Source organism: Melanerpes formicivorus, unplaced genomic scaffold, assembly GCF_026170545.1.
Source record: "Melanerpes formicivorus ecotype bairdi unplaced genomic scaffold, bMelFor1.0.p_v2 SCAF_57, whole genome shotgun sequence".
NCBI classification, from domain to species: domain Eukaryota; kingdom Metazoa; phylum Chordata; class Aves; order Piciformes; family Picidae; genus Melanerpes; species Melanerpes formicivorus.
The window spans coordinates 2,942,800-2,963,827 of record NW_027142409.1 but is presented as its reverse complement, the minus strand read 5'-3'; the positions used below and the strand labels follow the sequence as shown (position 1 = coordinate 2,963,827).

General features: G+C 41.2%; 1 protein-coding gene across 10 annotated transcripts in view; it reads left to right on the top strand.

The window, feature by feature from the left end:
- Positions 1-21,028, top strand: part of DLGAP2 (DLG associated protein 2) — an 818,859-nt gene that overhangs the window by 680,344 nt on the left and 117,487 nt on the right. For all 10 annotated transcript variants that reach the window (XM_068161340.1, XM_068161339.1, XM_068161338.1 and 7 more), the window contains one exon: positions 7,276-7,487. In XM_068161340.1, the coding sequence (XP_068017441.1) occupies positions 7,276-7,487 (212 nt within the window). The remainder of the gene's footprint in view (positions 1-7,275; positions 7,488-21,028) is intronic.

The following is a 21,028-nucleotide window of genomic DNA, read 5'->3' as shown; positions in this document are numbered from 1 at the left end:
CAGGTTCTTTTCAGTTAGTGACAATACACATAAAGCAGCTTGTTTTGCTTCTTGGTCAGCTAGGTTATTCCCTCGAGTCTTATAGTCTAACCCTTTTTGATGGCCTTTTAAATGTACTACTGCTAACTTTCGGGGTTTCCTTAAAGCACGCAATACTTTCTTAATTAATTCTTGGTGAATCAAATCTTTTCCTTGAGAGTTTATCAACCCTCTTTCTTCCCAGATTTTTCCAAATGTATGTATTACCCCATAACTGTATTTAGAATCTGTGTATATCGTGCCAGTTTTTCCGTCTAAGTGCTGTAAAGCCTTTAAGACAGCATATAATTCACAAGCTTGTGCCGACCAACTGGGGCTTAATGGTCCCGATTCTAATACCCTAAATGTTTTTCCGTCTACTAGGGCATACCCTGATTTTCTTTTCCCTTCCACTACTCTGGAAGATCCGTCTACAAAAATTTTCATTCCTTCCTGCAGTTCTTCTTCTTCTAAATCTGGTCTGATCTTCATCTGACATTCTATAGTTTGGAGACAGTCATGCACCAATTCCGTTTCAGTCCTGCCATACAAAAACTGCGCCGGATTCTGCAAATTTACAGTTTCTATTTTCAAATTTGGTGCTTCCAACAAGATTCCTTCATACTTAAGTAACCTAGAGTCTGATATCCATTTTTCAGCTTTTTGTTGTAATACCCCTCGAATGTTATGAGGAGAGAATACCGTAATATTTCCATTAAATGTTACCTTCTTTGTTTCTTCCACCAGTAATGCACAACCCACTATTGCTTGTAAACAAGTGGGCCATCCTCTACTAACGGGATCAAGAAGCTTAGAAAAATACCCTATAGGTTTCTTCTTTCCTGCCCATTCTTGGGTTAACACTCCATATGCTGTTCCATCATTAATGTTTACAAAAAGATAAAATGGTCTCTTTAAATCCGGTAAGCTTAACACTGGAGCATTAACTAGATTGTCTTGTAATATTTTCCACTTTTCCTCATCTGCTTGCGTCCAGGTAACAGCTCCATCTGTTACCAACTTTTGATATAAAAATTTAACCTTGCTACTATAATCTTCAATCCATTGTCTACAATACCCCAATAATCCCAAGATTTGTCTTATTTGTCTCTTGTTTTTTGGAATTGGCATGGCTAAAATTCCTTTAACCCTTTCTGGATCTATTTTCTTTTTGCCTTTATTAATGTAATGGCCTAAATATTTGACTTCTTCCTCAACAAACTGCAATTTTGCTTTAGAAACCTTAAGACCCTTCAAAGCAAGAAAATTAAGAAGTTTAATGCTTTCTACTCTTACTTGTTCTTCTTCTTTTCCAGCAATCAACAAATCATCTATTTATTGTATCAATGTAATTTCTTCAGCAGGGCGGTATTCCTGTAGTATTTGCTCTAAAGCTTGCCCAAACAAATTGGGGGATTCTGTGAACCCTTGTGGTAAAACAGTCCATCTTAATTGTTGTTTCCTCCCCGTGTCTGGGTCTTCCCATTCAAAGGCAAAATAATCTCTACTAGTTTCATCTAGTGGGCAAGCCCAGAATGCATCTTTTAAGTCTATAACGCTATACCACAAATTTTCAGGACCCAATTTACTCAATAACGTATATGGATTTGCAACCACAGAAAAACGAGAAACTGTTCTTTTATTTATTTCTCGTAAGTCATGCACCAGACGGTACATCCCATTCGGTTTCTTAACCGGTAATATTGGAGTATTAAATGGGGACATACAAGGTTCTAATAATCCTTGGTTTATCAATCTCTCTATTTCAGGCTTTAATCCTTTCCTTCCTTCTAATGAGATCGGATATTGTTTGACAACAATTGGGTCTTCAGGGTTCCGTAACTGAACTTTAAAAGGGGTAATTTGCAGCCTCCCTACCGTTTCAGGGGTGTACCATACTTCTGGATTTATTTGTTCTTCATCCTCTATCCTTAAGGAACAAAGTTTAATCTTAATTTCTTCATTTTTTATTTCTAAATTTATACCTAATTCAACCATTAAATCTCTTCCTAACAGGTTATATTCTGCTTCAGGTACTATTAAAAAGTTACCAACCCCTATTTTTGTTTCTGTCTCTACTATTACGTTTTTAACCATCCCTACTTTAAAAGGTTCGCCTTTTGCTCCTACCACTAGTGCAGTTTCTGCAGATTTTTCACATCCTAGTGGCAGTTTCTGAATCGTTGATCTTTCTGCACCTGAATCTACTAGAAACTCTATTTCCTCCTGATGGGGACCTATTTTCAATTTTATCAAGGGCTCATGATGTTTCCTAGTCCCCAAAAGATAAAGCCCCTGACTCCCCTAATCTTCTTTAAAAAGTTTCTCATCTTGAATTCTGCTTCTACAATTCCGTTTTATATGACCTTTTCTACCACAATAAAAACAACTTCTATCGTCTCCTTTTCCTCTCAAATCTTCGTTCTCCTTTTGAGGTCCCTGTCCCCTAAACACCTTTCTAGGTCTATAACCTATATCCTTACTCTCTCTTACTGCTGCCACCATCATACGGACCTGTTTCTTATGATTTTCATCATCTCTTCTTACATACACCTTTTGAGCTTCTCGTAATAACTCGTCTAATCCCCTTTCCTGCCAATTTTCCAGCTTTTCCAATTTCTTTCTAATATCTTCCCAGGCTTTTGCAACGAATTGTGTTTTTAGTAATATTTGTCCTGGGGGGGCTTCGGTGTCCAAACCTGAATACATTTGTAAACTTTTTCGTAACCGCTCTAACCATTCATTTGGAGACTCAGTTTAAGAAGGACATTCCTCAGTTTAAGAAGGACATTGAGACACTTGAGCGTGTCCAGAGAAGGGCAACAAGGCTGGTGAGAGGCCTTGAACACAAGCCCTATGAGGAGAGGCTGAGGGAGCTGGGATTGTTTAGCCTGGAGAAGAGGAGGCTCAGGGGTGACCTTATTGCCCTCTACAACTACCTGAAGGGTGGTTGTAGCCAGGAGGGAGTTGGCCTCTTTTCCCAGGCAACCAGCACCAGAACAAGGGGACACAGTCTCAAGCTGCGCCAGGGGAGGTTCAGACTCGAGGTGAGGAGGAAGTTCTTCACCGAGCGAGTCATTCGGCATTGGAATGGGTTGCCCAGGGAGGTGGTTGAGTCATCGACCCTGGAGGCGTTCAAGGGGAGATTGGACGTGGCACTTGGTGCCATGGTCTAGTCATGGGGTCTGTGGTGTCAGGTTGGACTCGATGATCCTCGAGGTCCTTTCCAACCTAAGTGATACTGTGATACTGTGATACTGTGACTCTTCCTTTCGTTGCCTCTCATTAAAGGCCTTATTGATATTTTGCCCTCTAGGGACAGATTCTCTAATTCCCTGTATAACTATAGTTCTTAAATCCTGCATATGCGTTCTATGATTTGGATTTTGGTGGTCCCATTGGGGTCTTTGTAATGGCCATTTTGTATCAGCCTGTGGGCCTTGTACATGTTGTGCATCCCAAATTCTCATACCTGCAGTCCTTATCATATTTTTTTCTTCGGTTGTGAAAAGAATATTCAAAATACTCTGCATTTCGTCCCACGTATATATGTTGGGACCTAGGAACTGATCTACTTTTTCTGCAACTCCCAAGGGATCTTCTAATAATTTTCCCATTTCCTTTTTAAATTCCCTTACATCTCCGGAGCTTAATGGCATAGAAATAAATCCCATTTGAGGATTCGGGCCTCCCATGGGAACTTCCCGTAAAGGGAACAAGTTCTGCTGGCGTGTTCTACTCCTGGTCCGGGGACCCTCACTAGATTCCAAATGTCCATTATTTTCTTCAACTTCAAAAGGAGGGGCTTCCGGTTCAACCACATATGGTGGGGGGCCCACCGGAATTTCTTCAATTTTCCTAGATTTTTCCTTTTTCTCATCGTCATCTACTTTAGATAAAGTAAAAAGGGATACTCCCGGTCCTCCGGGTCTAGTAACCCATACAGCAGCATATTCACTTTCCTCCTGACTAAAAGGAGATTTACTGTTAACCCATATGTTTAATTTCTGTTGTACCCAATCCTCACTAGATCCAAATTTTGGCCACCAAACAGCCTGTCCAATCTTTTGTCCTCCCCATACATCTATACAGTAGTGTATCATTTTTTATTTGCTCTTATTCCCTGTCCCGGGATAATATTTCCACATTTCTAACATAAATGCTAAAGGAGCGTCCTTCGGTATAGAAGGACGTCTCACAGGCTTAGGAGTCTTACTTGCTCCTTGACCTATCTTCCGGGGTGTTTCTTTCTCTCAATCTCAAACGCTCCCCTTGGTCGTGGCTCACGCTCTCGCGAGCAATGAGAAATGCACTACTGAAGGGTCCACACTCGCTTGGGTTAGTCCGGACTACCGGCTCCCTCTCATTCACACACTCTACACCCCAGGGAATCTGACCCCGACCGAACGGATACCCCTGCTAAATAGCAGTTACTTACGCGTCCTGCGTCTTCGTCCGGACTTTTGTGCACAAAATTTAAGGAGTCAACCGGTTTTTCCTCTTACCCGTCTATTTCAATTTTTCGGATCGTCAGTTAGAGACAAAACAATTTTTGAAAAAGAGGCCCACTGAAACCAGTGAGGGCGCCCACCTCGTTTTCAATCATTAGTTATTGTCTCTATCCGAGTCACGGCACCAAATTGTTATAAAAAAACTTAAGTCGTCTTTTTGTTAATTATTATAGATTTAATAATTGATAAAATAGAGCAGGGTAAGACAGCGCTGGGCGACAGGGGAATCACCGTTCCTCCAACTGCCGCAATACAAAGCGGTTTCAGCAGTCCTTATATCTTCCTTTTACTTCCGTGTTCGTGTCTTAGAAGATTCTTCAAGGCGCATGTCCAAGGAGTTGCTAAGGGGTCTTTTTCTGCCTTCTGGTGGTCGGTGAGGCTGAAGTCAGTATTCCTCAGGGTCTTTTCATTAGTCTTTGTCTATATAAGGAATTGTTTTGGCAGACTTCTATCGTGCATTTGCACAACATCCCCTTTCAACATCCTCTTGCACAATACATTGACATATAGGGGCCTATTTTGACTTCCACTCCTACTATTAGTTACAGGTCATGACCACAGTACATCCTATGCTAACATAAATAGCTAACTCTATTGTATAGTAAAACAATGGACAAACATTTTCTATAACACCTCCCTTCTCAGGGGCAGCTGGACTTCAGCATACCAAGCAATCAGCACTTTCCCACATCTCCTACTCCACCGCTATATTATCAACAGAGAATTCTTCAAGGCCTGAATTGCACAAGTGTTCCTGGGACCCATGTCCCCTCTTGCTCAAAACGATCCCCAACACTTAGAAAAAAAAATAATAAGACTGAGCATTCACCTTCAGAAAGGCAAAAGTATGGCTTGCAGTGGGCCCATGCAGATGCCAGCAAATGCTTTTTCAACATTTGGATTTTGTTTTTAGCTATGCTTACATAAAAGTAATAAGCTTTAAGAGTGGGAGTATGATTGCATGATATCAACTACTTTTTCTTAATTCAGCTCTCTAATTCAGATTATTGAAATGAACAGTATTACAAGATGTAGCTTTTAGGTCTGGAATCTCAAATGGCCTTCCTCCAACATTAATCTCACACATACTACATCTTAGAAAAGACATGAGGAGCATGTATCACATTCACAACCTTCAAGTTTAGGAACACTTTGCATGCTTGTTTCCAATCACCATTCAAAACTGAATAATGCAAAAAAAAAAGGGTATTTCTTTGCATGGTTTTACTTATATTTCACTTAAACTGATGTTCTGTCTTATTATTTTGCATAAGAATATAACTCAAACATTTTTCTGATTTGTGTGATCTCTGTCCATCTATTCTTGTCTGACTTCATCTTGATTCCTTTTCCTCTCCTGAGCTTGTTTCTTTAATTTAATATCTCTGTCTTTACTTGTTCACCCCCATTAAAAACTTCATTTCTGCCTTAATCACTTTTTGGGACTCAGTGCATCATATCTGTTCACCCAGTGTGTGGATAGTTTGCATATCTTGAAAGACCAGTAAAAATAGCAAGCACATCATATTAGCTATTTAAATCCAATCTCCAAGATTGAAGAAACTACTGGGAGCATTTCCTTCAGCTCCACAGTGAATTCTGTCTGTAGAAGATCTAAAATATTCTTGACTTGAAAGTATTTATTAGACATTCTGCTTTGCTGAAACTTAATATATGTTTAGATGGAAGTTCAGACTTGTAGTATATTGGTAAATAATGCCATTGTACTGTTTATTATATACAAAGTCATTGTGTTAATAAAGGATTTGACATTGCCAAGTGCATCAGCCCATCTCCACTGATGTACTCTGTCACAGCTTTCTTTTTAACCATGAGTCATTATAATGGATTTCAGAGAGTTGCTTAAACCCTTTAAGTGAAGTGAATGCTTAAGTGTGTTTCTGGATTAGGACCAGAAGACTCGGTACCTTGGAAGATTAAACAAAAAGCAAACAATCAGCAATACTGACAGAGACAGTCTTGCTGAGTTTATCCGTAAGTCTTCAAACAGGGGTGATTTCACTTTGGACTGGAAAATCTACTCCTGTTCAGTTCTCTACCAGTTTTTGGTCCTGAGATATTAATCCACCAGCTGTGAGTTGTTCAACTATTAATCTTACTATTTGAGGAACCATCTCAACTGAATGAAAGCAGCCTCAACCAAATGTATTAATAGTGAACTGTGTTCCTGGTGTGTTACAGCCTTTATGAACTATTTTGCACTTTCTACAAAAAAGGAAAAAAAGGCAAATTTCCTGACTATTTTTGAACAGTATTGCTCTAAATCAGAGCCCTACCTATTTATGCCAAAATCACAGCTTAGTTCAACTTAATTTCCCAAACCCCATATAAGCCAAAACCCCAAATAAGAAGAGTTAGTAAAAGACTGATCAGCTTTCAATAAATTTTAAGTCTGAGACAACTGATGAACTTACTGTTTGTCATCTGGAAATCTAGGTGCTAAGCCACTTCCTGCAGTTCAGAACGTGTCTACAAACAGATATGGCAGCTCAGCTCACAAACCATGATTTTATTGTTCCTTGGGTTCCAATATTTATAAACCTAAAATTTCCAATCTTGAGGCTGGAATTAAATTGCCAGATTATTTGGGGGACCTCAGAAATTTCTAAATAGTCTGATTCTGAACAATGAAAAGTTCATTACTTGTCTTTGTAAAATGAAAACTGAAGGAAGCATTGAAATACATGAAAAGCATTTTGCATGTGTGTCTTATGATCTCCTTTAGGTACCTCAGGATGAATGGGGAGGATACCCAGCTGGTGGGAAAGATGAAGAGATCCCCTGCAGAAGAATGAGAAGTGGGAGCTATATTAAGGCCATGGGTGATGAAGAAAGTGGAGACTCTGATACTAGCCCAAAGACATCACCAAAATTAACAGTTCGACCAGAGTCATTATTAAAATCCATTGGACAAAGACCACTGGGAGACCATCGAAAGTAAGTTTCACTATACCACATTTTACACCTTTTGGAAAGTTGCTATGACTTCAGCCTTACTGATAGTGGTGAGTATCCATGAGAAAATATGATACTGTAGTTAAAGATCTAACATTTTTGTCTTTGTTTTACTTTCTTGTAATTACTGGATGTAAACCTGCCCTCTTTCTCCATCCATATAACAAACCTACTACTTCAGGAGGAGTTTCTTCTGTTTACTGAAGGAAATGCACACATATTTTTATTGAAAGTTTAAAATGCTGAATATTTCTTCTTGAGAAGGATTGCTTTGCATTATAAGTCTTTGTTATTTCATTGCTGTCTCTGAAATAGAAAATACACTGTTCTGCATTAGATATAGTAGCAAATATATAATTTCATCGCATGTTTGGCTTCTTACATCTTTTGTGTCAGTACAATACCTTATGTATTAGTTATCCTGAATCCTATTCATTTAAACACATTGCGGCTAGTTTTGATTGACTGTTGGTTCGGTGTTCTTTTCAATTCATAAACCCCACAAAATTATCTATTAAATGACTAAAGTAACTACCTGAACAGAGGTTGTGGACAGGTGGAGGTTGGTCTCTTCTCCCAGGAAACCAGCACCAGAACAAGAGGACACCATCTCAAGCTGCGCCAGGGGAGGTTTAGGCTGGAGGTTAGGAAGAAATTCTACACAGAGAGAGATTGCCCATTGGAATGGGCTGCCCGAGGAGGTGGTGGAGTCACCATCACTGGAGGTGTTTAGGAGGAGACTTGATAGGGTGCTTGGTTGCATGGTTTCATTGATTAGGTGGGTTGGATGATAGGTTGGATGCGATGATCTTGAAGGTCTCTTCCAACCTGTTCTGTTCTATTCTATTCTATTCTATTCTATTCTATTCTAAATTTTAAACTCTAGGAAAATATATAATTATATATGTTTTCCAATAGATCTTTATTTTTCTCTCCTTTCTCTCCTTGTAAAGATATAATTTTATAACTGAACTGTAAGTGTACTTCTGAAGACAGTTTCAAAGAGATAGCCTGATTTTAAATCTGCAGCTTCAATTAATGTGACTGAGTGTTGCTCAGGGCTAAAAAAATTCAGTATTCAGTATTCCTAAGGTTGGAAGAGACCTCAAAGATCATCGAGTCCAACCTGTCACCACAGACCTCATGACTAGAGTAGGGAGGACACTACTGCCCACTGCAGGCTTGAACTCACGACCATCCCATTAAGGGTCTGATGCGCTACCAACTGAGCCACCCTGCTCCCCTAAATTGATCTTTTTGCCTGGGAAAAATACATAAAATGAAGAAATTAGGGTTGAAACCTTTAATCAAAGGTTGTTTATTGTTCTGTAGGTAGTACCATGTGTAGTGTACCATAGTCACCTTTTCATAAAATAAATCGCAACAAAAACCTCAGGCAAAATTTCTTTTGGCTTAATTAAATTGAATTCTTTAGTGTGCTGTCTGGAAGTAAACCATCAGCTTTCACTGTTAGTGAAGAGAACGGTTTCAACTCTATTGTTTCGTATAGCTTGCTCATGTATCTCTGTTGGCTCAATTCAGATGAACAAATTGAAGTGTCTATACCACAAGCTGCTGTAAGATCTCTGAGGTACCTTAAAGCAAGACTGGCATGTCTCTACTCTTCATTGACAACTAAAACCCAGGCAGGATACCTTACGGCATCTCAAAGGATGGACCTATGTTTAGATAACTCAGCCAAATTCTGAATGCACATCTGAGGGATTTGCTTGAATATTAGTTCCAATGGTAAAAACATGGTTTATAATGTCATATGGTTTATAACATAACTATTGCTTGGCTGATTTCCAAAGCTGAAAAGATAACCTCTTAATGACAGGGCTTGGAAGCAGCATTTGAATTTTTTGTATCTTCAGTCATCGTATCTGGGCTGAGATTTTTGGTCTGAAGCATGCTGGCCACATCAACTGGTTCAGTTTGAATTTGTGAAAGTCCCCATGAAGATGAAAAGATGTTTGTTTTTCAGATTGTGTATACATGTTAATAGGAGTAGAGGTCTTTCAGGATGAGGAGCCTGTAATTTCTCAGCCATGGTGGAGACACATGTGAATTCTTCAGTCCTGGATTTTATTGTAAATGGCTCTGAAAGCTGAGGGTCATGTGAAAGGACGGTTGTCCTAATGAGATAAGGTGTGTTAAAGTAAAGTGATCTAACATCCGTGGCTTGTTAAGAGTGACCCTCCTGAGGACAAGAGGGAAAGAGGAGATAGCTGACTTTCTCAACCTTCCACACATTGACCATCTGTCTTCCTGATGGCAAGTTAAAAAGTCTAGAACAGACTTGAGTAGAGAAACCTGACCATATACACTGAGAAGGTTTTGGAATGTCCCCTGGGAGACTTGTCACATGGCTCTGTTAGCACTGTTCCAGCCACTGCCTGGCCATCTTCTGGGCATTGTTGTAGGCCAGGCAATGTTCCCAGAAGGCAGTTTGGAAGCAGCCATTCTGTTTTGGAGGGAATTCATATCCATTGTAGTACCACAAACTACAATATTTTCTGAGACAGTTCTTACTTTCCAAGTACTTAGGCCAAATAAAGAATATTCTGTTCTTTATTTGGTTTTGGCTATGGTTGGACCTCCCACAATTGACTGTAGATACCAGTCTTCAAAAAGGGTGAGAAGGTGGACCCAAGAAACTGCAGACTAGTCAGCCTCACCTCCATTCCTGGACAGGTGGTGGAGCAGCTCATTCTGGAGATCATCTCTAAGCACATGGAGGAAAATAAGGTTATCAGGAGCAGCCAGCATAGATCTACCAAGGAGAATTTATATTTGACTAGCCTTCTACGATGGTATGACTGAATGGGTACATGTAGTGAGTGCAGTGGATGTTGTCATCCTTGACTTTAGTAAGCCTTTTCACACTCTCCCATAACATCATCTTGGGAAAGCTCAGTAGGTGTGACTTAGAAGAGTGAACAGTGAGATGGATCAAGAACTGGATAAACAACAGAGCTCAGAGGGTTGTGATCAGTGATGCAGCATCCAGTTGGAGACCTGTAGCTAGTGGTGTTCCCCAGGGATCAGTGCTGGGTCCAGTCTTGTTCAATGTATTCATCAAAGACCTAGATGAAGAGATGGAGTGTACCCTCAGCAAATTTGCTGCTGATAAAAAACTGTGAGTAGTGGCTGACAACCCAGGAGGCTGTGCAGCCATTCAGGAAGATCTGGACAGAGTGGACAGCTGGGCAAACACAAACCTAATGAAGTTCAATAGGCATAAGTGTAGAGTGCTGCACCTGGGGAGGAATAGCACCATGCACCAGTACAGGTTAGGGGTTGACCTGCTGGAGAATATCTCCACAGAGAAGGACTTTGGAGTCCTGTCTAATAATAAGTTATCCGTGGGACAGCAATGTGCCCTGGTGGCCAAGAAGGCCAATAGTTCACTTGGGTGTGTTAAGAACAGTGGATCCAGCAGTTCGAGGCAGGTTTTCCTCCCCCTCTACTAATCCCTACTCATCTAGAATATTGTGTACAGTTTTGGGCTCCATAGTCCAAGAAGGACAAGGAAATACTGGGTAGAGTTCAATGAAGGGCCGTGAGGACGATTAAGGGACTGGAGCATCTCTCTTACAATGAAAGACTGAGACACCTGGAGCTGTTTAGTCTGGAGAAGAGGAATATGAGAGGGGACCTTATCAATGTGTACAAATACCTGAAACTCAGTCACAGGAAATTCCATCTTAAGATGAGAAAAAAAAAAAGCTTACTGTGCAGGTGATGGAGCACTCTTAACAGGCTGTGCTGAGAGGTTGTGGAGTCTATTTCTTCACAGCTCTTCAAAACCCACCTGGACACGCTCCTGTGTGATCTGCCCTAAGTGGTCCTGATTTGCAGGATGGTTGGACTCGATGATCTCTGGAGGTCCCTTATGATCCCTAGCATTCTGTGATCCTATAATTCTATGAACAGCACAAATCCTCCAGTGAGTTGGAGGTCTCAGTACCTGCCCTAGACCCCTAGAGATCCAGGCAGCATCTAGACTTACATATTCAAACAAATAAGGCTTCAAGACAAAAAGTCTTTCTCATCTGTTAAATACTGAAGGCAGGTGGTTATTAGCAGGCCAATACCAAATGTTGTATCTTGTGTTACTTCTCCATGTATTGCAAATACAGTACTCAAAATAATGCACATGCCAGTGGAATGCTAATGCAGAGTACTGGGGTTAACAGCTGTGCCTGCTTATGTCCCAGAGGATTTAATGACATAGTTACCACTGACTGAGATCAGAAAAGGAGGAAGCTTTTTGTAATACTGTGAAATATTGTTAAGGACTCTGCTGAGAATTTGTTGCAAACACTGCACTGGGAAACACTGAGCAGCCTGGCTGCTGGTGCCAGATAGTTTTAAAATCCTTGATTTCCCCTTAAACGATTGAAGGATCACAGGATGTCAGCAAACCTGCTGAACAGACACTCTGTCCCCTCATCAATATCATTGATGAAGATGTTGAACAGGACAGGACTCAGCACTGATCCCTGGGGGACTCCGCTAGTTACAGCTCACCAACTGGACTTGGCACCACTGGCCACCACTCTTTGGACTCTATTTTGTAACCAGTTCCTAATCCATCTCACTGTTCTATCCCACACTTCCTGAGCTTGCTCAGAAGGATGTTATGGAAGACAGTGTCAAAAGCCTTGCAAAGGTCAAAGTAGACTGCAACCAGTGGTCTCCCTGCATCTACCCATTCAGTTATGGCATCATAGAAGGCTATCAGATTAGTCAAGCATGATTTCCCCTTGGTAAATCCATGACGACTACTCCTGATAACATCCTCCTCTTCCAAGTGCCTAGAGATGACCTCCAGAATGAGTCGCTCCATCATTTTTTCCAGGGATGGAGGTGAGGCTCCCTGGTCTGTAGTTTCCTGAAATCTTTTTCTTGCCCTTTTTGAAGACTGGAATGACATTCACTTTCTTCCAGTCCTCAGGCCCCTCTCCTGTTTGCCACAATTTTGCAAAAATGATGGGTAGTGGTAAAGCAACAACATCAGCTCTCTCAGTGCTCATGGGTGCATCTCATCAGGGCCCAGGGACTTGTAAATATTCAGTTTGTGTAACTGATCCCACACCCAGTCTTCACTGACTAGTAGTGAGTCTTCCCTTCTCCAGTCTTCTCCTTCATCCAGGAATTCATAGGAGAGTTCAGTCTTAGGAGTAAAGACTGAAGCAAAGAAAGCATTCAACAACTCTGCTGCTTCCTTGTTCATCAGTGGGCCACACCTTCCCTATTGTTCCTTTTCCTACTGATATATTTGAAGAAGCCCTTCTCGTTCTCCTTAACTTTCTTTGCCAGTTTTAGTTCCAAGAGGGCTTTGGCCTTGTCGTGGGTTTGAGAGGAAGGCCCAGCCTTCTTCCCCCCACAAAGTAAAGGAAAAAAAAAATAACCACAGCTAGCCACAGCTGGAGGAGCAAAGGAATGCTATATTTACAAGCAGTTTTAGGGAATGCAGGGTATATATACACAATTTACAGTATTTACAATATATACACAGAAATATACAGCAAAGTAATACAGGAACGAAATTCCCCTCCCCCTTCTGGAGGAGGGTTCCCCCCCTGTACCCCCTTCTCTCCCCTTTTTCCCCAAAGAGGGTTAGAAAGAGAGGAAAGGAGCAGTTGTTAATTAAAAGCAGTTATAAATAAGAGCAAAGTTTTAGTAGGCCATGCTTATCTGTCCAAGGTCAGTCTGGCAGAGAGCCTAGAAGCGGACGAGCTGCGAAAAGGGAGGAGGGAAAGTGAACTGAGGAAAGTCTCAGCTGGACTCAAAACTTAAAGTTGCATTCTACCAATGAAATTCGTTTAGACCTGTCTTTTGTTTACAAAACATTCAGCCACAGTGCCCCTGTCTTAAAGGCACAGCCTCAAACGGTCACAGGCCTTCCTTGTTGCCTTCCTATATGCCCTGGCAACTACTTGATAGTTCTCCCATGTGACAAGTCCCTTCTTCCATGAACTGTAAGTTTCTTCCATGAGATTCCCTTCAGAACCTCCTTGCATATCCCTGCAAGTATCCTGGCAAGTCTACCCAATTTTTTATTCAAGAGAACACAACTATCTTGGGGTCAGGAAGTAGCATTTAAAAATTGACCAACTTTCTTTGGCTCCTTTAACCTCCAGAGTCTTAGCCCATGGGATTCCTGCAAGTATATCTCTGAAGAGTACAAAGTTAGCCCTGCGGAAGTCCAGGGTTGTAATCCTACTTATGTCCCTGCTTTTATCCTGTCTAATATGAAATTCCACCATGTTATGATCACTGTTCAAAAGGCTGTTCCCGACCTTAATGTCCCCAACCAGTCCTTCTGTATTAGTTAATACAAGGTCCAACAGTGCGCTTCTCATTTTTGGCTCCTCCAATACCTGCATCAAGAAGTTATCATCAACACACTGCAAGAGCCTTTTGGACTGGATGTGCCTAGCTGTGTGTTGTCTTTCCAGCAAATGTCAGGATGATTGAAGTCACTCATGAATACCAAGGAGTATGTTCTAGAGGCTACCTCCAGCTGACTGTAGAAGACCTCATCAACACCTTCTGCTTGATTTGGTGGTCTATAGTAGACACAGTTTCACCTCCCTTTCACATCCCTTAATTCTTACCCACAAGCTTTCAATCTCTTCTACCTCCACTCCTGGATAGAACTCAACACATTCCAGTTGCTTCCACACATAGAGAGCAACACCACCACCTCACCTTGTAGGTCTATCTTTCCTGTACAGTACATAGCCATCCATGACAACACTCCAGTCGTGGGAGCTATCGCACCATGTGTCAGTGATTACAATTATATCATAGCCATGCAGCCTAACACAGATCTCCAACTCCTCCTGCTTATTCTCTATGCTCCATGTATTGGTATATAAGCATTTCGGAGAGGGAGTTAATCCATTAGTTTTCACTCTTGCTGTCCCGCCCATTCCTGGTCACCTACCTACCTACTAACCTACCAGTGCACTGCATGTGCTGATGTTTCCTTGTTGTTAGTACTACGTGAGCCCCTGGCTCATCTCTGTGAAACTTAGACCGTGTTGGAGTGCCCCCAGCATTCTGCATGGCAACAGGCTGAAGGCCCTTACTAGCCCCTGCATCCCTCCAACCCTAGTGTGTCATCCCTCAACCTATCTGTCCTGGTTTGAGGCCAGGCAGATCCTCTCTTGCCCCAGGAAAGGGACAAAAGAATGACAGTCACACAAATGGATTGCAAAACTGATGGAAAGTTTAAATGGAAAAGCAGCAAGTGTTTCACAGAAGCTACAAGCATAGTGACAAAAGAATCCTAAAGCATACAGAGTCCCCTATAGCACACCCAAAAGCCTCCCAACACTTCCTTTCTCCCCACCTGAGGGTATACCCAAAACCTCCAGGGCTCTTTCTTCTCCCCCCACTGTTAGGCTAGTCTCAGACTGGCCAGGTCTGAGACTGCCCCCCCCACCCCTTCTCCTCCTGGCATTAGGCCTAAGAGGCCTTGAGATACTCCTCTACCATTACCCCATAGGGAGCATCTTCCACAGGAGCAGAGAGGGAAGAAAGAGGAAGAGAAAGACTTTGAAGATGGATTTAACTGCCACACTATTGTAGGACGACGGAGATTGGGAATCAATACGGCTGACCAATGTGATCGAGTATTGTTCCTTTATTGTTCCAGTGTTGCAGGCCTATGTTGCAGGCCTGAGGTGCAGGCCTATGGAGTAGGCCTGTAGTGCAAGTATAGCACGGTAAAGTGTAGAAGAAACAGGAGACAGGAAAGGCAGAAGTGCGTAGCAAGGCAACTGCTACAACTTATATAAGCTCGGAGTGCCCTGTTGGCATAGCTCCATTGGTTCCCTATGAGTGACCACACATTGCACTATTACAGATTATTGGTCCAACTACTAATGACACAACGAGGTTGTTGATGCAGGTGCATGTCCTGTTGTCCCAAGATAACTGTCCATGTTTATAGCTACCAGTGTCTTGTTTTAGTTACATGCTGCAGGCACAGCACTGTTTTGCTACACTGCTAGCTAACTCTGCATTTATGCTGAGCATGGCCTACCACCATGTCAGGTTCTAGGCCTGCACTGCCAGATTGCTCACACTGCTCGTCGCTGGCATTGCCACAAATCCCCCTTTTTGTTTTTGTGAGCAATCTGGTCATGGGAGTTGTTCTCATCCCATACAAGATGCTACTGCAAACACAAAAGCAAGCAAGGTAAAGCTAAGCTGTGTAGCAAAAGCAAGAGTTCTGTAGCGCAGCATGTCTAACAGACTGATGTAACCCATACAAGGCACAAAGCTTAAGTTGAACTAGTTACAATGCTCTACAGAGCTGGCATAATACATGGTCAAAGATAACAAACATTGTAAAGAAGGACTTAGATCTTAACAGTTCCGATCTTTACATTTCACTCCTCTTATTGACAGAGAAGACTTGATTATGCCTGAATGCATTGCACACAGAGATCGAGGCACAAATGCAATCCTTAGCACTGTCTCTTACAATCTGCTTTAGGATTATGTTGTATCTTTATTTTCTCTAGGATGGTCAAAAATCATGAATTGTTTAATGGCATCAAGATTTCTTTAATCTGTAAAGGTAGATCTGGCCAGGCTCTAGCTTCACAGACAGAAAACTTGCAGGCAAACAGCAAGAGCAAAAAGAGCTTCATTGCATTGCCCAAAATAAAATTACACTGAATAATGTGTTTTTGCTCATCCTAGTAATTCTGATCTCTTAATGTTCACACAACAGTTAAGCAGTCACGACACTCAGTTATAAGTTAGATGCTTTCTGTTGACATCTTGGTTTATCGTGACAGTCGTTGAGGTCAGTGCTAAGCAGGTTTGCTGATTGTCATTTTCATGACAGTTGTGCCGTGTTCGTGCTGTCTTGTGGTGAGAGGGTTACAGCACATTGCAAAGTTGATGTTTCTAGGGTTACAGCATTTTCTAGGGTTACAACATTTTCTAGGGTTGATATTTCTAGGGTTACAGCATTTCTAGGGTTGCCATGAGCTAATTTTTTGCTATGGGGTATTCTCTCTTTCCCCCCCTTTTTTTTTTTTTTTTTTTTTTTTTGTTAATAATCTCTACTTAGCAAAATGTAAAGATGAAACTGTATCCTCTAGGATGTCTACATTCAGAGGCACACTTAGTAAACAAGAGAGAATACAAAGTTATCAAGCAACCACAATATTCAGTCCTAATTCACATGATGCTGTGGTACATTCTTCTGAGTGATGCTTTTTGATCCCAGATGATCATAGCAGTTATTGTGATGGATGTTCGACTGCATGGGAAATGCTGTGTCCTCATGGTCTTGATTCTTCCACCATTGTTTATTGCGATGATTGCAGGTAGCAGAAAAGAAAGCTCGAGGTGACCTGATCGTGGCCATCCAGTATCTCTTTTATTATTTATTTTTTGTTTCATTTTGTTATTTTATTTCATTTTTAGTTATTGTTTTCTATTGTGAATTTATTATTTTGATATGTTTAATATTTTTTACTTGTAATCTAGTTCTCTATTTAATCTTTAATTAATTTTAATTTTTGTTTTTTAATTATTTTTATACTGTTTTAATGTGGTTTTTTCTTCATTGCATTTTATTATATATATTTTTTTTTGTCTACACTTTTTAATTATTTTTTGTTAACTTTTTTGTTTGTTAATTTTAATCTAATTTTAATATAATTTCATTCAATTAATTTTTGTTATTTTGTATTTTAATTTTTCTTCTTTAAATTTTTATTTACTTTATTTATTTACTTTAACTTACTTTTTGTAATTTTTAATTTATTTCTTTTTTATCTTCTTTATTATAATTTTTCTTTTGTTATTGTAATTTTTTAATCTGTATTTTAATTTGTTATTCTAATCAATTTTTTCATTTTCAATTTATTTTATTTTTGTAATTTCTATTTTTCTTTTTATCTAGTGTTTAATATTTTATTTTTTATCTTATATTCTTTATTGTAATTATTTTTATTTTGCATGTTTGTTTTATTTAATCTATTTTCTATTTTAATTTTGATTTTTACTTTTGTATTTTTTTTTTTAACCTTTTCTATCAATTCTTTTTTATTATCATTTTTCATTTTAATCTCAACTTTTTCTTTGTATAATTTTTTGTTTGTTTTAATCTAGTAGTCTTGATAATCCTTATTTTAATTTTTTGGTAACAATTCTTATGTTTTTTCTGTTAATAGCTATTCTGTGTTAGTAATCCTTATGATTTTTCAATGTGTCATATTTGTTTTTTAATATTTTGTTTTTATTGTTGCTCTTCTTTTTTATTACTATTCTGTTATTTAGTACTCTATGTTTTGTATCCAGAGTTTTTGTGCTTTCGTTATATATTTCTATGGGGTTTTTTTGTTTACCTTTTTTTTTTTTACTTTTTTTTTTAATTTTTTTTTCTAGTCTATGTCTAAGAAGGAAATATAAAGACATTACCTTAGCTAAGGAATACTTTTTAAAATTAATGCCTATTTACTACAAGTCTTAACTATATTACATGGAGCTCCTTTGAAATGCCATGGCACACAACTAAGAAGGTTCGAACCAAAAGAAATCTTACAATGTGAACTCATTACTAAGTACTTACACCTTACTACAATTACTATGTACTAGGTATCTGTAAATATCAAATGCTTACCATTCATTATGCTTACCAGGAAAACTTAGCAGAACTCTAAATAACAAATCTCTTAAGGACATTGCAATCAGAAATGAAGAAATTATCACTGTAACTTTAAATCAGAGCAGAGCTTTGGTTGGCAAGAGTAGTACTAGAAAATCCTCCCTTTTCTGGGGGTGGGGGTAGGGGTGGGTGGCTACCAAGGTGTGATCTAGTTGCTATTGTTTCTGCATTAGGGTCTTAACGACTTGCAGCCTATCGTGTCTGAACGACCATTGTTCCACCCATACTGGATTATGTGTTTTCCATTTTAATTTGAGGGTTGGTTGCTGATTAGTAGCCACTACAAAGAAGGAACGGTAACAAGTTTTGCTCCTAGTTGACTTAAGGCATATCAGCCCAATAGAGCAACTGGAAGGGTTAACATGTACAGTCTCACAGTGATTGATTTGCTGTAGTTAAAAGCTAATTGCACTGGCTCTTTGCTAACCCAGGTTGTTTGGATACCTTTTAAACACATGACTTCAAAATTTGCCATGAGCAATGACTAGTGACCATTCCATTTATGACTAGGTATAATGATGACATCGTCTCCAGTATCCATAATAATTGAAAATTGTATAATTTGTCCACAAGGGTGTCTGACAGATAAAATCTGTTCCAGTTTTCTCTTTTGGATTTTTAGGGCTAATAAGGTATTAGGCATATCGGTGGAACCTGAGCCTTCTTGCCCTTGGATCCTGTTAGAAGTTTTAGGCACTCGGGACTCAGATGGCATTAACTAAGCAACTTCTGTCCCAACAAGAGTGCTAACAGGAGAGGCAATGGTATAGAGCATAATTTTCATAGCCCAGTCATAATCAGAATGTAGTGAACCAGGAATTATAAGAATGCCCTGTCTAAAGATAGACTGTCGTCTGCCAATTAACAGAGCACAGGGTCTGTGACCCAAAGGACCATGCCAGTTAAACTCAACAACGCTTTGTGGATTCAAAAGGTGATATGCATCTGTTGTCAGGTCCGCTGTGCGCTGCCGGGGGGGGGGCGCGGTCCAAGGACTCTGGTTTGGTGTCGTCGTGCGGGGTATATTCACACTGCAGGAGCAGCTTCTGCGACGATCTCGAGTAAAATGATTAGATCTGTGACCCTTTCGAGTCTGTCCAGCAGTCAGACACTTTAAGGTACCTAGGTTTCTCAGAGGCATGATGATTTCAGGACTGCTTCTATGGCCGTAGCTAGATACATTGCTGCTTGTTGATGCCTTCATTGGTTGTGGTCCTGCAGTCATGAGGCAGTGGCACCTGTTGATAAAATGCTGAGAACCTGTTTAGTTTCTTCATTAGCATTGTCAAATGCCAAAATATCCACATTTCTACCTTCATATCGTGAGTCAGGTCTGAATTAGTATTGAATGCCATATGTAAGGGATGGTATTGACACAGGAACCAAGTGTCCCTGTTAGACCCTGCTCAGCAATAAGAAACACAGGATCAGAGTTATTGTCCTGGATGGTGGACCACTTTGATCACTAAATCCTGACTGTAGCCCATAGGTAGCTATGGCTTGTCTAGCTCCTTTAACATTAGTTTCTTAGTTTCATAGTTTCATTCAGGGTTGGAAGGGACCACAAGGATCATCTAGTTCCAACCCCCCTGCCATGGGCAGGGACACCCCACACTAGATCAGGCTGGCCAGAGCCTCATCCAGCCTGCTCTTAAACACCCCCAGGGACGGGGCCTCGACCACCTCCCTGGACAACCCATTCCAGGGTTTCACCACTCTCACGGTGAAGAACCTCCTCCTCACATCCAGCCTGAATCTCCCCACCTCCAGCTTCATTCCATTCCCCCTAGTCCTATCACTACCTGATATCCTGAGAAGTCCTTCCCCAGCCTTCCTGTAGGCCCCCTTCAGATACTGGAAGGCGACAATTAGGTCTCCTCGGAGCCTTCTCTTCTGCAGACTGAACAGCCCCAACTCCTTCAGTCTGTCCTCATAGGAGAGGTGCTCCAGCCCTCTGATCATCCTCGTGGCCCTTCTCTGGACACGTTCCAGCACCTCCACATCCCTCTTGTAATAGGGGCTCCAGAACTGGACACAGTACTCCAGGTGGGGTCTCACCAGGGCTGAGTAGAGGGGGAGGATCACCTCCCTCAACCTGCTAGCCACACTTCTCCTGATGCAGCCCAGGATCTGATTGGCTTTGCGGGCTGCAAGTGCACACTGAGAGCTCGTGTTGAGCTTTTTGTCCACCAGCACCCCCAAGTCTCTCTCCTCAGGGCTACCCTCCAGCCAGTCACTGCCCAGCCTGTATTTGTGCCTGGGATTGCCTCGACCCAGATGCAGGACCCTGCACTTGCTCTTATTGAACTTCATGAGGTTGGCCTGTGCCCACCTCTCCAGCCTGTCAAGGTCCCTCTGGATGGCCTCCCTTCCCTCCAGCGTGTCTGCTGCACCACACAGCTTGGTGTCATCAGCAAACTTGCTGAGGGTGCACTCAATGCCACTGTCCATGTCAGTTCAGATTACCATAGTCATTGTTAACCTTCTCCATCTGTGACTACATTTCCCACAATACCTTTCCACCAGCTCAGCGGGACAGTTCCGTGTCCCTCCCACCTCCCGATCGCCCCATCGGGACTCAATTGAAATCTCCGTCCGAGGCTATACTCTGATGATAATGACTGGAATGTAGGAGGCGGGGGGGGTGTAGCGCAGCTGAAACCGCTGGGGGGAAGTGGCCGCTGGGGCCGTTCCTGCTGCTGCCGCCGTGGGGGTGGCTGTTGCCGGGGCCGCTGTTGTCGGCGGTGCGTCGGTCAATGCCGCTTGATCGGAGCCGCTGGTACTCGCGGGGGCCATGGGGGGTCGCGGGAGG